We start from the raw sequence: 16,982 nt of genomic DNA, 5'->3' as shown, positions 1-16,982 counted from the left end.
ATTCAAAACAGGGGAACAAAATATCTGTATTCTGTCATGTTGAACAGATTGAACTCATTAGTAATACAAACAGTGATTAACTCAAACTCTGAGGTCTTATATTTTACAAAATACAAAGTTGTGTATTTGTAACTATTAGGATGACACAGATACACACAAAAAAGGCTCAAGAGTTCTCTATACTGAAAATGTTCCAGTTTAGAGTTCACACTGGGCTCTGCAGCAGGTTCCTCTTGTAGCACTCCAGGCTGCAGAGAGGAACCCCCGTCTTGGAGCAGGAGTATTTCTTCAGGTTGGTGCAGCCGCTCACGCCACAGCTCACAGGAGCTGGTGGAGGAGGGCAAGGAGGCGCCAGGGCCGGAACAGGGACTCCTGAGGGGAAGGAGATGGCGAGGCCCTGGACTGAGTCGCTGTAGCGCACCATGGGGCAGTGGTTCTGCTTAGACTTCTTCTCCTTGGTGCTTTTGCTCTTGGCCTTGCTGGTCTTGGTCAGTCTCTCTATGGTCTGGTTCTTGTTCTCTTCTGCCTTCTTGGCAGCCTGCAGGCGTCTCTTGCGTGCACGCTCCTCCCTCTTCTGCATCATCTCTGCTGTCATCTCCTTCTCCTTGTAGCCCATGGGGAGCTCCAGCAGGGGCTGGATCTGCTGCTTGTGCAGCAGAGCTTTCTGAAGGCAAAATAAATAAAAAAAATTAAAATGGAGTATTAAAGACAATAAGTCCAGAATGCACAACTGTGATGAACATCCTGATCCTCACCTGTCTGGCAGTGAGCAGAGACTCATCTACCTCCTTCTTCAGTTCGCCGTTATCATCCAGCTCTCCTTTCTCCAGAGCATCCAGCCACCTCTCCTCTTCGTCCACGGGTCCACCCAGCATGGAGTCAGAGTCCATGTCTGGCAGAGGGGATGGCGCCATGTTACTGTCTTCATCTGAAGATTAAAGTTTGATTAGAACATCTTTACCTGAGATGTGTTGGTTTCAACTCAACAAACTTTAATTTAGGATTATGGTAAATCAGTGCCTCATTTCTCACTGAACAGTTAGGGCAGCAGTAAAGCTCACAGATAAACGCTGTTTGTGGTTATTGTGTAATTTTTACTGTCGGATGTTCTGTAACGTACCCAGCCAAGACCGATACTGCTCCAGAGGCACGGAGGGCTCGTCATCGTCATCACCTTCGTCATTGTCATCATCATCCTCCTCATCATCGTCGTCGTTATCAATGATCATAAGTGGTGAGGGAGGACGTGCCACGCCGGGGTGCACGGTGAAGGTGGGCACACTGAGACAAATGGCAGCATCCTGTTCAACGTGAACTGACCCCTGACGTCAAAAACCCAAAGAGGCCAAACCTAGACTCACCTCTTGGTCCCCAGCGTCTGTCCTCCCAGTTTGATCTTCAGCCGGAGCTGCGGAGGAGGACGTGGGATGACCGGCGGCTCCGGTTCTGGCGCCTCGCTGAAGCTGTGGTGCTTCTTCTTGTGCTTCTTGTGTTTTTTGTGCTTCCGCTTGTGGCTGCTGTGCAGTCCAGAGCTGCCTTCACCTACAGGCCACAACACCAACATTCTAACTACACACAGTCTACACAACGCAGTGGAGGTCTCTCCTGCTGGTTTTTCTCCATATGAAGGTGCGTTCAGGCAAGAACGACATGTTAGTGACTACACCCATTTAAAAAAAAAGTAGGTTAACCGGCTAGCATGCGTGCTACGCTGTTGCCGTGGCAACATGTTAGCTCGTTTTATATACTCACCAAGAAACCTGGAATGAATCGTGTCTTTCCTTTTCCCCATCGAAACAAGCCAGATTTGAGGAACAGAAGAGCACAAAACTACTCAACGTGGTGGTAAGATCATTTTGCAATATACAAACGCCGAGATCGTTTTTTTTTTTTTCTCTCTCAACCGTGAAACTACTTAATCGTTAACTTGGGTAACGTCAAAGCATGAATAAAGCTAATGGTTAGCAAGCCAAGCTAACAACACAGAAACTTCATTGCTCTAGTGAGGGGGAGAAATAGTTTGGTAACTAAAATACAGCTTGCCGCTTCTTTTAAAAAAATAAAGCACATTCCGTTTTGTTAAGTTGAATAATTGTATTTTAAAATAATTTCTCATGAAAGACTAGCTTTTGCTAAACTGGACTATCGCGATTGTTTTTCCTCTGGCCGTTTGGGTAATGTAGTTCACGTGACGTGTGTCAGAGAGGGGGGCGCTATTTAAGAAAATACATTAACCATAATTCTTCGCGCTGTCGAGTCGACACATGCAAGGTCAAGTGACACTTAAAGGGTTTCCGCTGAAACCCCCAGGGCGTTACTAAGAAAGTAAATTAATTGTTTGCTGAGCTTGATTTAACTTTTGACAACACCCGTAATAGTACAATATACGAGTATATATATTTTGCAGTGAGTTGGTAACCAAGTGTGTGTTCTAAAACGCCATGTAACTTTTGACCTGATTATGCTGATGTTGCAATATACTCATATGGAAAAAGAAAAAAAAATCGCAGGGGGTTTCAGCGGAAACCCTTTAAGTGTCACCGATTAGGGATAGGTGACCCAGTTTTCCGTGACGCCTAAACCCCCATACTCCGTATGGTTTGCGCTGAAGCTCCGTGTGTCACCGATCAGTTAGCGGTCCAACGTGCAATGGCACTTTATTTTTAGAACATGTATTTACGCCCACTGAAGTGGCATTATCAGCATGACTGTCCCCACTTGACCCTACTCTGCATTGATTTTCGACAAGTTAGCAACCAACGGTTAAAACATTTCTTATTTTTTAAAATATTGCTTCACCTATTGTCAGAACCTTGAACTGCAGGTCTAACGAAAGGTTAGAAATGAAGCGTGGTTACGTGACTGAATATAATAAGTTGTCTATGTCAGATGCTGGTATTTAGCAATCGACAACACTCCAGCGCCAATTTTGACCTTTTTGCAGAAGTCATTCTTGTTGAAGTTCCTTGATTGGCCGCTTGGGGCTGACTCCAAAACGGAGCAAATTGGAACATCCAACTTTAGAGCAGAAATAAACATGTTTACTGCCTGGTACAGAAAACAGTTTTTGGTATTTTGTAGACCGTTTCCTACGCCATGCCAACTGTACAGGGGGTGATTTTTTTTTTTCTAAATTCTTAGTTTAAGACTTTTTAATTTATTAACTAATTAATTAAAAAGTCTGTATTATTGTGGGCGTGGTTTCTTTGAGTGACAGTGACTGTGTCTATCGACTCCTCCCCTCGTGTCCTCCGGAGTCCGGCCGACTTGCTGATAGTGATGGCAATTTCGAAGCCTCATGAACCAATGAGCCACTGCAATTCAACTGGTTGAAAATCGACACACTGCTTCGACGCGTTTGATACAGTTTGAAGGGTGACATCTGCTGGATTGTTTTGAGAATTACCTTGAGCGAGTGCCCTGACAAATGTTTGTATTAATTCATGACTGATGTGGTTTGTTCTTGAAAAATAATAATAAAAAAAGTCATATGTATTATTGTGTCTTTTTAATGTAATAAATAGTCCCTGCAGATGCACACATAATGGTTATATATATATATATGTAGATTTGTGTTATCATTCCTCAAACTATATTTGGATAAAATGTGACGGGAAAAGTGACAAAGGCTTGTGCTTCTGCAACTGGTGCTCATGTTACTGTAATTAGTAGAATAGAGGGGATAGGAGACGGTGATTGTGCAACTTTAAACAATTTTATTCAAAAAATAATAATTTCAACGGTGCTGGACTTTAATCGGCTCCTCTTCTGCCTCACCAGCTCTCCATCTTTGGAGAAGACCCGCTCGCAAGGCACTGATGTTGCTGGCATCGACAAATTTCTTTTTGCCATTCTCTGTAAATTGGAATATACTGCGACTCGTGTCACCCAGTATTTGAGCAGCTCTTCTCTGGAGGTATAGGCATATGTTGGGTCAAACCTTTGTAGTAGAGCCCTGAAGGCTTTGCTCTCCACTATTTTGAAGGGTTGTGCATCTTCCACAACATAGTCCACCAGTGCCTCATCCAAATCAGCTTGTCTGCCTTTAATGGAAACACAGTCTGACATGCTGAGCTATTTTTGTTTATGAGTATGTTTTAATCTTAGATAAAGAATAAAATACAGGTTACATGGCCTGATTCCTGCTCCAGGAGCAGCAACAGAATCAGCAGCCATTGATGTCTCAGGATGTTTGGACCTCAGGTGTCTTTGAAGACGTACTGTTACTGTACATCAACTCTTGAGCACAAATCAAGCACTTGACCTTTTTGGGGCTTATTAGATCAAAGTGCTCCCAAGCATTTGATTGTGCTCTTTTTGGAACTGGCTCCACATGTCCCTTCCTCACTACTCACTCTCTCACACACACACTCACCTTTCTCACACCTTTCACTTCAACTAAATTACAGCTCTTCAGTCACTCAGCTCAGTCTCTGATCTAACTATAATATATAGTCGAACCTATAACCTATGTTGATGTACTGTGTGAATAAATGTTGTATATGAATGGATGCCTGTTGTGTTTGGTGTGTGTCTATGTTAGATCCTATGTGTATGTAGCTAACTACACTAAATGAACTCTAAACGAGACCTAAATGTAAACTAATGCTTTCCTTGGCTCCGATTCACGTGGTATTTGGCAATAACAGTGTCGCCGGCAGTCTCCTCCTCTCACAAACCCACGGTTTGAGCTGCGATTCAGATCTCATTTAAATACTTGGCGGGTCGTATTGAAACGCCCAGATTATTCGAATTTTTCGCGAAGCTCGACACGTGGTGTGACGTAACGAGGCCTTGCTCGCAGTGGTCACGTGATGGGGGCGTGCTCGAAATGCTGCTCACTGACACTTTTGGTTCAAAAAGCTCGATGCTGTGTCGAGCAGCTTGACTCGATCTTAACATCACTACTTGCTGATTTTTTTTTGTTTTTTGTGTGTGTGTGTTTGGAGTGTTTTATTACAAACACCTGAAGTACTACCGCTTGTTGTGCCAGGAATCGTTCTAACGGATCACATCTAATACGACCCTGTTGCCACGCTGAGTGAAACTCTCGTGTTATTTAATGCTGTATGCTAACGGTCTTAGCACTTTTAGCAGCTGTTGGTAGGTCCACTTATGTGCTCTAGATTGGGTCGTGTTTATAAAATATGTAACTGACATTTGTCAAGGGTGGTAATAAATTATGCAAAGTTTCTAATGAGTTGGAATGGCGTGTGAGTCTAGAATGTTTTTAGAACCTTAAACAACAGTTTTTAGAAGAACTCAACCCTTTTATTTCCTGTTAATTGTGCATTTTTTATGTTAATTTACTGTTTTAATGTATTTATAAATTGTTTAGGTTCTTGTTATATACACAGTATTATATACTCCTGTATAGAAGGAAATGAGGACAGCTGGCTCAGATGGGCACTCTTTAGTCTGCACTTTCTCCGCGGGGTAAACAGCGCCCATCATCTCCTTCTATGGAGGAACAACATAGTGCGTACTAACCAGTAGTATCTCTCTGTGGCATGAAAGTAGCAGCCTTGTAGATAGGAAGGCACTGGGGAGGGTTGTGAGGGCAGCAGAGAAGATTATTAGGGCTAAGCTGCCAACCATTGGTGAACTGGCAGAACAGTGCTGCTTGTCCAGGACAAGAAGGATAATCAGGGAAACTTCACTTTCTCTCTTGCTCTCAAGTAGATGGTACTGTAGCCTGAGGTGGAAAATACACAGATTCAGGGACAGCTTTTACCCAACTGCTATGTTACATACAAATCGATAGAAAGAACTTTGCAATATAGAATGTAGGATATAGAATACACTGTAGCAACTTTATCCTTGTAGCATCCTCATATGTGCAGTATCCCATGTCCTTTATTTATTTATTTATTTATTGTATGTTTTGTGTGTGTATAGATAGATAGCTACAGAGACAGTTATCAGTCATTTTATTTATTTATTTTTTTTCCAGAACATCATTTATCACTATCACACACCTTGGACTTTTATTCTGTGTTTTCATCTAATCATGTACACAGATATTTTTGTTCTGTGATAGCATCTGTGATGTTTTTTACTGACTGACAGTAAAAACAAGTCTGTCTGTAAAAAAAAAAAAAAAAAAAAAAAAAAAAAAAAAATGTGGGTGACATCACACAGACTGTCCAGTGTGTGTGTGTATGTATGTATATGTAGTCTGTGGTATTTTGTCATTTTTAGTTTGTAATTTGGCAGGTTTTGATTTGTTTATTCCCCTTTTTGTCCATTTTTATGCACAATTGTCTCATATTTGCTGGTTTTTGTATTTGTATTGTTCTCGTTTACTAAGTGGAAATAGATTTTATTTTTATTATCCTCAGACTGTGACATGTATGTGAATTTTGTGCTTCATACACACACAGGCTGCTGCACATCCACAGTGAATCCAAACACATAATGACAGCAAAAATCTTGATTATTTCCAGGTGAAATGAATTACTCTCGGTTCTTGACAGCTGTCAGTGCAGCCAGAAAGCCGTCGCCCATCAGGGTCCTGAGTGAGTCAGTAATACCAGCTTTACTGTTTAGAATCATTTGCTGTGAAATTCTTCCATTTAGCCTGGTGCAACTTTTAATAGCTTTTCATAAAATAATTTTTAATGCATCAACCTCAAATAAATTTCAGTAAGCTTCAGTAATTCTGTATATTTGTCTTGTTGGATTAATATCTGATATGCCTTAAAAGATTTAATATTAATAATTTAGGCTTTGGCATCTCTAATATTGGGATTTTCATCTTTTTTTGTGCTTAATTTAATTGCAAACAAAATAAATGTTGCACACTTGGAACATGCTGCTTTGGGGAATTATGATGTGATTTTACTGATGAAATGAAGGATTGAACATTATTGGCAGATATTCTTGCTGTCATTTCAGTTTGTCTTCATAATAAAGGCACATTAAATTTGACCTCTCAATTAAATAAAACAACTTTTGTTGATCTATGAGAGGATTTTCTGTGCCAAAAAAAAAAAAAAAAAGGTGGAAATTTTCCACCAAATTCTGTTCCGTTTTTGGCCTAAATCACTGAATGTGCAAAACTAACACACATTCCCCAAGTACAGAAGACAAACTGAATAATTGTGTTGTTTATTTTCATAAAATAGCCTTCTTGTACTCTTTTGTTGTCTGTGTGTCTTCCCGTTATTTGCGTGAAGCTGAGCTGCAGCAGCGCTCACCACCGTCTCTCATCTCTTTGGCTGGAGGAGCACCGAACCCCAACACCTTCCCCTTCCAGGCGGCAACCATTCAGGTGAAGAACGGACCAGCGGTCACCTTCGATGAAATCACGATGAAGCGGGCGCTGCAGTACTCCGCCTCCAGCGGGTGAGGGGTCGACACAGAAACCAGAAACTCAGCTCAATCTAATTTATAATTTCATATTTGTAGAATGATGAGGTGAGAAGCCTGCAATACTGAAGATTAAATAGTCATGGTAAGCCATACAGAAGATTGTTGTGCCTTATGACATCATATAAGGGGACTGTGCGGTGCTTGTAGGAGGCAGTAATTAGGTTGTGCATGATATTTTTTTTTTTTTTTAAGTACTTGCCAGAGTTCAGAATTTCTTGCCAGGAAAATCTCCAGGGAATTTTTGAGGTTACATTGATGGAGTTGGGGCTCTGGGTTGGTTTTGTGGTTACGCTGAGGAAGATGGGGATCAGGGTTGGTTTTGGGGTTATGCTGAAGGAGTTTGGGGTGGTTTTAAAAAAGGGGACCAGAGGGTGTGTGCCAATTACAGGGGCATCACACTACTCAGTCGCCCTGGTAAAGTCTACTCCAGGGTGCTGGAAAGGAGGGTTCGGCTGATAGTCGAACCTCTGATTGAAGAGGAACACTGTGGGTTCCGTCCTGGTCGTAGAACAACCGACCAGCTCTTCACTCTCACTAGGATCCTGGAGGGTGTCTGCGAGTTTGCCCATCCAGTCTACATGTGTTTTGTGGACTTGGAGAAGGCGTATGATTGGGTACCCTGGGAGATACTGTGGGAGGTGCTGCAGGAGTATGGAGTGAGGGGGTCCCTTCTCAGGGCCATCCAATCTCTGTACTCACAAAGCGAGCACTGTGTTCAGCTGCTCGGCAGTAAGTCAGACTCCGCTGCGCCTTTTCACCAATCCTGTTTGTGAAATTCGTGGACAGGATATCGAGGCAAGGTTGGGGGAGGAAGGTTTCCAGTTTGGTGGGCTTAGGGTCTCATCACTGCTTTTTGCAGATGATGTGGTCCTGTGACTCACTGGATCGGTTCACAGCCGAGTGTGAAGCGGCTGGGATGAGGATCAGCACCTCTAATTCTGAGGCCATGGTTCTCAGCATGAAACCGATGGATTGCCTACTACAGGGAGAGAATGAGGTCTTGCCCCAAGCGAAGGAGTTCAAGTAACTCAGGGTCTTGTTCACGACTGAGGGGGCAATGGAGCGTGAGATTGGCTGGAGAATCGGAGCAGCGGGGGTGGTGTTGCATTCAGTGTACTGTACTGTTGTGAAGAAAAGGGAGCTGAGCCAAAGGGCGAAGCTCTTGATCTACTGGTCAATCTTCATTCCTACTCTCACCTATGGTCATGAGGGTTGGGTCATGACCAAAAGAAGTGGGCTTCCTCAGGAGGGTGGCTGGTGTCTCCATTAGAGATAATGAGAACCTCAGTCATCCGTGGGGAGCTCGGAGTAGAGCCGCTGCTCCTTCATGTTGAAAGGAGGTGGTTCGGGCATCTGGTAAAGATGCCCCCTGGGCACCTCTCTAGGAAGGTGTTCCAGACACGCTCCTCTGGGAGGAGACCCTGGGAAGACCCAGGACTAGGTGGAGAGATTACAACCCCAATTCCAGTGAAGTTGGGACGTTGTGCAAAATGTAAATAAAAACAGAATACAATGATTTTCAAATCCTCTTCAACCTATATTCAATTGAATACACCACAAAGACAAGATATTAAATGTTTAAACTGATAAACTTTTGTTGTTTTTGTGCAAATATTTGTTCATTTTGAAATGGATGCCTGCAACACGTTTCCAAAAAGCTGGGACAGTGGTATGTTTACCGCTGTGTTACATCACCTTTCCTTCTAACAACACTCAATAAGCATTTGGGAACTGAGGACACTAATTGTTCAAGCTTTGTAGGTGGAATTCTTTCCCATTCTTGCTTGATGTACGACTTCAGTTGTTCAACAGTCCGGGGTCTCCGTTGTCGTATTTTGCGCTTCATAATGCACCACACATTTTCAGTGGGCGACAGGTCTGGACTGCAGGCAGGCCAGTCTAGTACCCGCACTCTTTTACTATGAAGCCACGCTGTTGTAACACGTGCAGAATGTGGCTTGGCATTGTCTTGCTGAAATAAGCAGGGACGTCCCTGAAAAAGACGTTGCTTGGATGGCAGCATGTGTTGCTCCAAAACCTGGATGTACCTTTCAGCATTGATGGTGCCATCACAGATGTGTAAGTTGCCCATGCCATGGGCACTAACACCCCCCCCCCCCCCCCCCCATACCATCACAGATGCTGGATTTTGAACTTTGTACTGGTAACAATCTGGATGGTCTTTTTCCTCTTTTGTCCAGAGGACATGACGTCCATGATTTCCAAAAACAATTTGAAATGTGGACTCATCAGACCACAGCACACTTTTCCACTTTGCGTCTGTCCATTTCAAATGAGCTCAGGCCCAGAGAAGGTGGCGGTGTTTCTGGATGTTGTTGATGTTTGGCTTTCACTTTGCATGGTAGAGTTTTAACTTGCAGTTGTTGATGTAGCGACAGTGGTTTTCTGAAGTGTTCTTGAGCCCACACGGTAAGATCCTTTACACAATGATATCGGTTTTTTAATGCAGTGCCACCTGAGGGATCGAAAGTCACGGGCATTCAGTGTTGGTTTTCGGCCTTGCTGCTTATGTGTAGAAAGTTCTCCAGATTCTTTGAATCTTCTGATTATATTATGGACTGTCGATGATGGAATCCCTAATTTCCTTGCAATTGAACATTGAGAAACATTGTTCTTAAACTGTTGGACTATTTTTTTTCATGCAGTTGTTCACAAAGTGGTGATCCTCACCACATCTTTGCTTGTGAACGGCTGAGACTTTTGGGGATGCTCCTTTTATACCCAATCATGACACTCACCTGTTTCCAGTTAACTTGTTCACCTGTGGAATGTTCCAAACAGGTGTTCTTTGAACATTCATCAACTTTCCCAGTCTTTTGTTGCCCTGTCTCAGCTTTTTTCAAATGTGTTGCAGGCATCCATTTCAAAATGAGCAAATATTTGCACAAAAACAATAAAGTTTATCAGTTTGAACATTAAATATCTTGTCTTTGTGGTGTATTCAATTGAATATAGGTTGAAGAGGATTTGCAAATCATTGTATTCTGTTTCTATGTACATTTCACACAAAGTCCCAACTTCATTGGAATTGGGGTTGTATATCTCCACACTGGTCTGGGAACGCCTCGGGATCCCCCAGTCAGAGGTGAATAATGTGGCCTGGGAAAGGGTAGCCTGGAGTCCCCTGCTGGAGCTGTTGCACCCCGTGACCGATCCCAAATAAGCGGTTGAAGATGAGTCAGTGAGTGAATAGGTTTGGGGGTCAGTGTTGGTTTTGGGGTTACACTGAAGGACTTCTGGGTTTGGGTTGGCTTTTACACTGAGGGAGTTTGCGTGTCTGTGTTGTCAAATGTTCATGTAGACTCCCTGAGTTGCTGTCGTGGATGAAGAAGTTACAGAAAGACCTCCACAATCCACCGACTGACAGCTTTGGCCAAATGGACATGTGTGTGACCACAGGGAGCCAGGAGGGGCTCTGTAAGGTACTCAAACCCTCAGCCGTCTTCACATTAGTATAGCTCAAAGACTTTTATATTTTACTTTGTGTGTTCCACCTCAAGATCTAGTTTTTGATGTGAAGAGGAGCCAGGGCAATCTTAGCCCCACCCTGTTCTTAGGGCCCTGTCCCACTATTGTTGACGATATGTTCAAAAGGCAAAGAGAAGTTTCAGTCTATTCTGTTGATTAAGTTTGTTTTTCAGGTGTTTGAGATGCTGGTCAACCCTGGAGATAACCTTGTTCTGGACGTACCCACATATTCAGGGACTCTGGCAGCGGTGGGACCACTTAGCATATGATAACACATTTAACGCTGCCTTAGGTGTCCATTGTTGTCTCACGTTGTCTGTCCATCTCCAGCTGCAGCCGCTCGGCTGTAATCTAATCAACGTTGCCAGCGATCAGCACGGGATGATACCTGCTGCCCTGAAGGAGGTGCTGTCTCAGTGGGACCCCTCAGACGTCCATAAACTGGACAGCACTGCACCCAAGATCCTCTACACCATCCCCAATGGAGGGAACCCCACCGGCACCTCCATGACCGCTCAAAGGAAGAAGGAAATCTATGAGGTGGGAGGAGCCAAAGTTTGAAGCTCTTCTAATGAGACTTTGGTATGAAGCTTGTTTCTCTGATGACGTGGTTTGCTTGCAGTTGGCTCAGCAGTACGACATGCTCATCATCGAGGATGATCCCTACTATTTCCTGCAGTTTGAAAAGGTTTTCCACCTTTTAACCATTTTTACTCTGTTAAAATGTAAATGTTAGCATGAATCTTTGCTCTGACCTTCAGTGTGAATGTAGTGTTTTAGCTGTGTGTATTTGACAGCCGTGGGCCCCGACGTTTCTCTCCATGGATGTAGACGGGAGGATCATCAGGCTGGACTCCTTCTCCAAGATCCTGTCTTCAGGGTGGGTGAATCTTTTTGGTTTTGGTTCAGTGCTTGCATGGACTGGGTTTTGGGTTTGGTTGGAGAAGGGAAAGGACAGGCCCATGTCTCACTTTTCTGCAGTAGGTAGATGGTTACGTTGGAAAGGTGAGGATGGACCACCCAGGATCTGGGGCTGTTCCACAGTGTGGTGGATGTTGTGACACACGACACCAGCACGCGCGCCCAGACGTGATTATTACAAATTCAGGCGCTGATATGTAAACGTTCTGTCGTGTTGTTTCAGGCTGAGGATCGGTTTTGTGACGGGACCGAAGCCTCTGGTGGACCGAGTGGTTCTGCACATTCAGGCCTGCACCATGCACACCAGCACCTTCACACAGGTGGACCACACGTTTGTTTCACCACACCACATTGCTGTTTACATGATGCATTCTGCTACTTGTTGTTCATTATGTCTGCTGCAGGTTGTTATATCAAACTCGTCCGTCACAACATTTTTGATGTTGACTTGCAGATTTTCACACATTGTAACATCATAACACCCAAATTCACAATTAGACAAAATGATCTTCTGGTTTCTGTTGGCAATTGGTCCCAATATTTTCAGTAAGATTTTTTTTGGCTCCGCCCCTTTATCCCGATCTGCCTCCAAACATAATAGCGCCTATTCTGGACCAGATCAAACATTTTAATACAGTTTCCAACAATTCATTCATGATTAAAATGGCATATATTAATTAAACTCCTACATACATAAAACATTGAATTTGTACACCAATGTAGATGATGGGCTCTACATTTGCATGAGTGCCCCCTGGTGGTGGGTCAGAACCAGACTGCTTTTTGGATTTGGTGAAAACGAGTTGAGTTTTTGAGTCACGCGGTCACCAACCAAACGGTTTAAAATGGCGTGCGCTGAGCGCGTGGCTGGCTGTCATCCTGACCACACCCTCCTGTTTGTGTTTGGTTGCAGCTGATGGTGTCTCAGTTGCTGCACAGTTGGGATAAAGATGGTTTCTTCCAACACATTGACGGGTGAGTCACCTCCCATCATGCCGCCGTGCATTCACGTGCACTCTGCACAACAGCATTGACTGTTTAAAACAATAAGAAAATGAGACTGAATAGGAGTTCACAAGTGTGTGAAAACATTCTCCTTCCTCCTGCAGGGTGATTGAGTTTTACAGGAACCAGCGTGATGCCATGATCAGCTTGGCCAACAAGTGGCTGAAAGGTCTGTGAACGCAAAGATGGTTTGCTCAGCTGTCAATTACAGTTTGACCAAAGGGGCTGAGCTTATGTGGAGTAGCTGCAGCTTCAGGAAAATCCTGGAAGTTATGAGTCACAGAGACACACCCGGACCTCTCATTCCATGTTGTTGTGTTTTTTTTTTTTTTTTTTTGTAGAGGTAGCGGAGTGGCACGCCCCGTCAGCGGGCATGTTCCTGTGGATCAAAGTGAAGGGTGTCGCAGATACGCACAAGCTGATCATGGAAAAGGCGCTGGAGAAAGAGGTCACCGTGCACACGCCAGCCAGTCTGACAGCCTGTTGCACTCCACCCGTGCATCAAAAAACACGAACAGCCCCCGTGGTTATTTTCCTTACTGGAAGTTCAGCTTTTACGTTTGTTTTTCCACGACTGTTTGCACAATTCAACTTGAAACAAAATGCATGTGGTTATATCTCATTTAAAGCTGCAGTGTGCAGGATTGAGTGCCATCTATTGGTGTGTATGGAGACTGCAGTATGCTGTCATGAGGTTGTTTATCTTCTTTGGTGACAGGATTCATGGTCATGTAATTTTTCTTGTACGTATGTTCCCCTATTTCACAAAAATTTGGGTTTTTAAAACACATTAGCCTGCGCTCACGAAGACCGCGACCGCGTCAATTCTAACAGATGGTTAAAATCTTACACACTCTAGCTTTAAATATTATTAACGTGCATGTGTGTGTGTAAAATATGTTTAAAGCTTTCAGTGCAAATAATTAAAATAACTTTCTCACAAAACGCACGAAAAAAGCGAAACATTATCATGAGGAAAAATGTTAAAATAACACAATTGTTTTTGTAAATCATCATTTCAGCATGAAAATTCATTTCACCTCGTTTGAAGTGTGGGTGTGTGTGGGTGTTCTGCTGAATGCTGTGTGTAGGTGTTCTGTGTGTGTGAAGCGTCTGTTGTCTGACTGCATTCGTCAGCTGAGTGTTTTCTCTCCCACTCACACGTGCATGTCTGCGTGTTTGTTCCTGTAAATCCTGCGAGCAAACAGCAGATCAGTCTGTCTGAGACGTGCACAAACGTGCACTGCAGGACTCTGGATCTCTATTTATTAAAGTGAAGGGTTTCCTTCAGCTCTGCTTTGATAAAGTATGAAGTGATTTGATTCTTGAAATAAAATAAGTCGGCATGCTGTTGTGACCGTGATGTTTATAAATGTGTTTGTTTGTTGTGATTTTTCAGGTGCTGCTGGTTCCTGGTGGTGTGTTTATGATCAACAGCTGTGACCCGTGTCCGTACATCAGAGCGGCGTTTTCTCTCGCCGCCCCTCAGCAGATCGATGAGGTAAATAAGCACAGATGAGGTGCACTAAGGTGTGCGTGTGTGAGTCCAGTCGTTAGAACGCACAGACAAGCAAAAATGAACCATTTAGAAAGACGACGAAGTAGATTTCAAAGTCAGTGTCTGTTGGAGTTCATTTAATCAGTAATCAGCCGTGTGGCTGATCGAGCAGTGTGTGTGTGTGTGTGTGTGTGTGTGTGAGGGAAGCACACTCACACACACAGACAGAAGCTGTTCAGTTTCTCCAAACGCATCCAGAAAAGCTCTTAATCCACGTCATGCTGATATTCTGTGGAATAAAAGGGCAGCACAACCATAAAGTGCACACTGCTTTGATTGATTACTGATTGATTGAAATGAACTTTGAGATATTCTGTGACTGGCTGTGAGAGTGTGTCATTCCTGTTTGTATCTTTACTAAATCACTAGTTTTTGTTCATAAGTAGAATCACTTTGACTTGTTACTTATTACTGACAGATAATTAGGACTGTTTGGCTCTTTAGAACTCTTCTCTTTTCCACAGGCTTTCCGAAGACTCTCTCTACTCATCAAAGAGGCTTTGTGATGTCATAATGGAGCTGAAGGTTTACTTTGCACTGTTGGATATTTGAGTGATCTTTTTAATTTATTTACCAAGACTTGAATCACATTTTTTTTTAACTGCTGCCACATTAGTTGCATAAAAATGAATGAATGAATTTGTTACGTTTTACAAACTACATTTAGACTAAAACTGAGAACTTGAATGTAGATGTAGAGTACTGGGTTAAAATGCAATCAATGTTTTGTTTTGTTTTTTAGTTTGATAAAAGTGGCAATGCTGCTGATAGCTGCTTAAAATATTTCAGGTTAGAAACATTAATACTGATTGTGGACGGAAAAACAACAACAAAGCAGGGTTTTAGCATGCTAGCATGAAACACAATGGCACTCTATTAGCCATACAGACTAAACTGCACCAAAAAAATGCTAATTTTTGTTTCCTGATGCAAATTGTTCAAATGTTCAGTTTACAGTTGAGCAAACAGTTTCTTTGTGACAGAGGTAAGACAGAGGTTCAGAAATCAGACTTTTTAAATAAAAAATAGTCGCATTTCAGAAGCTGATGTGTTTGTATGTGAAATAACATTTAAAAACACTGTTACAATATTTAAATATTGTATTTCTGTCCATTTTGAGTGTCTGTGGGACTTTTTTCATCATGTCTTTAATATAGACAGTGTGGACACTGTTGACTCAGTTATTGATTGTTAGCTAACGTCTGATCTGTAATCGCTCAGATCGTTAGAGGTGTTTTTTTTCTCTCTCTCTTTCCAGGATCATAACTCACCCAGTTTGTTCAAATTATTTTGTAAATCTCTTTCTTTTTTTCTCTCCTCAGTCTTTTCTTGTCATCTGATTTTTCACTAACTACAAATGGAAGTGATTTTGGCTCCAGTCCAAACCGTCACTGTTAATAATTTTATAAATGAATGCACACACGCATCAAACTGTTCACTTAGTGCACCACAAATGAAACGCTGGGTTTTGATCCCTTTACCCTTCGTGGTCGCTGACGGCAAGCGAGACGTTCTCCTCCTGAGCTGCAGAAAAGTGCAACGGAATTTTTTTGTTTGTGTTATGATCAAAAACAATGAATTTGTTACCAGAAACATCTGAACAATCAATGAATCAGTTTTCACCAAAGTGGACGTAATTAATGTTCTTTATTTATGTACTGCAGATGCTGAGACAACAATGAAAAATGTCTCAGAACAACCACGAGAAATGCTCACGTGATCATGTTTTCTTAGAGGTTGTTTGGTCCAACATCCTTGTATGAGTCATCAAAACAAACATGGAGGCGTTGCCCACCTGCATCAACATCTGACACAAAATGATGTGAAAACACCATCATGATCCAAGCACAAACCGCACTAGTTAGTTATCTATCCAGATACTTCAAAAGGTAACAAATTTTAATGAGAGTTGGTGGAACTCTGATACACAGCATGCATCCTCTTCCTTTGATCCTGATTGCATCTTTGATCTTCATTCATTCATTTGATCCCGTAATCAGGATTGCAGATGAGTTCAGGAATCAGGATCAAAGGTCATCCGCCACTTTATCCTGATTCTTTTCATCCTGATTGCAGAATCAACGATATACAGACCTTCAGCAAGGAATAAATCAGCAATCTGTCAGCAATCAGGATCAAAGTCCAGTAGTCCAGCAGTCAAAATCAAAAGTGAGTGGTCAGGATCAAAGGCCTGGAATAAAAATGTGCTGTCAGGATCAAGGGGCAGTAGTTGAGCTAATCTATGTTCATGTCAAATTTCAACAATCACGATCAAAGGGCAGCAGTTAGGATCAAAGTTTAGGACTTCGATGATCCATCAGAATTAAAGATTAGCAGTCAGGATCAAAGATTAAGACTACAGATGAGCCTTAAGCAGTCAGGGTCAAAGATTAGGATTTAAGATGAGCCATGAGGATCAAAGGGCAGCAGTTAAAGTCAAACCTGAGTGACCAGGTATAATTTTGTGTTCGGTGCTGTCTGTGTTACTGAGACAAATACAATGAAATAAGGACACTAACTGGTTCAGTGCAGCTCGTCGGGACACCGGATCCAGATCAGGTGGACATGTTAAAGTGGACTAACTGTTCTGGTTAATTTCACCACTTAAATTCTCTTTTTGTTTTGGACCACATTT

The 16,982-nt window shown here is 42.7% G+C and overlaps 2 protein-coding genes across 3 annotated transcripts; one reads left to right on the top strand and one right to left on the bottom strand.

The window, feature by feature from the left end:
* Nucleotides 1-53: 53 nt before the first annotated feature.
* Nucleotides 54-1,890, bottom strand: ino80b (INO80 complex subunit B). The gene is made up of 5 exons (XM_034164106.1): nt 1,753-1,890; nt 1,362-1,542; nt 1,121-1,281; nt 756-928; nt 54-664 (listed from the first exon to the last, which is right to left on the bottom strand). Exons 1-5 carry the CDS (start codon nt 1,790-1,792, stop codon nt 206-208), a joined length of 1,014 nt encoding a protein of 337 aa, XP_034019997.1. The 5' UTR covers nt 1,793-1,890; the 3' UTR covers nt 54-205.
* On the top strand, nt 1,714-14,873 carry aadat (aminoadipate aminotransferase). Of its 2 annotated transcripts, none has more exons than XM_034164104.1 (14): nt 1,714-1,845; nt 6,447-6,518; nt 7,179-7,347; nt 10,697-10,817; nt 11,037-11,111; nt 11,194-11,403; nt 11,486-11,551; nt 11,661-11,743; nt 12,008-12,104; nt 12,698-12,759; nt 12,894-12,958; nt 13,131-13,237; nt 14,189-14,290; nt 14,812-14,873. In XM_034164104.1, exons 2-14 carry the CDS (start codon nt 6,452-6,454, stop codon nt 14,851-14,853), a joined length of 1,266 nt encoding a protein of 421 aa, XP_034019995.1. In that variant the 5' UTR covers nt 1,714-1,845; nt 6,447-6,451; the 3' UTR covers nt 14,854-14,873. The 2 variants fall into 2 exon arrangements, with proteins under 2 accessions (XP_034019995.1, XP_034019994.1); XM_034164103.1 differs by lacking the exon at nt 1,714-1,845 and adding an exon at nt 5,034-5,103.
* The last annotated feature ends 2,109 nt before the right edge of the window (nt 14,874-16,982 follow it).

The sequence above is a fragment of the Thalassophryne amazonica genome, chromosome 23 (genome assembly GCF_902500255.1).
Source record: "Thalassophryne amazonica chromosome 23, fThaAma1.1, whole genome shotgun sequence".
NCBI lineage: Eukaryota > Metazoa > Chordata > Actinopteri > Batrachoidiformes > Batrachoididae > Thalassophryne > Thalassophryne amazonica.
This window is presented reverse-complemented; position numbering and strand designations above follow the sequence as displayed.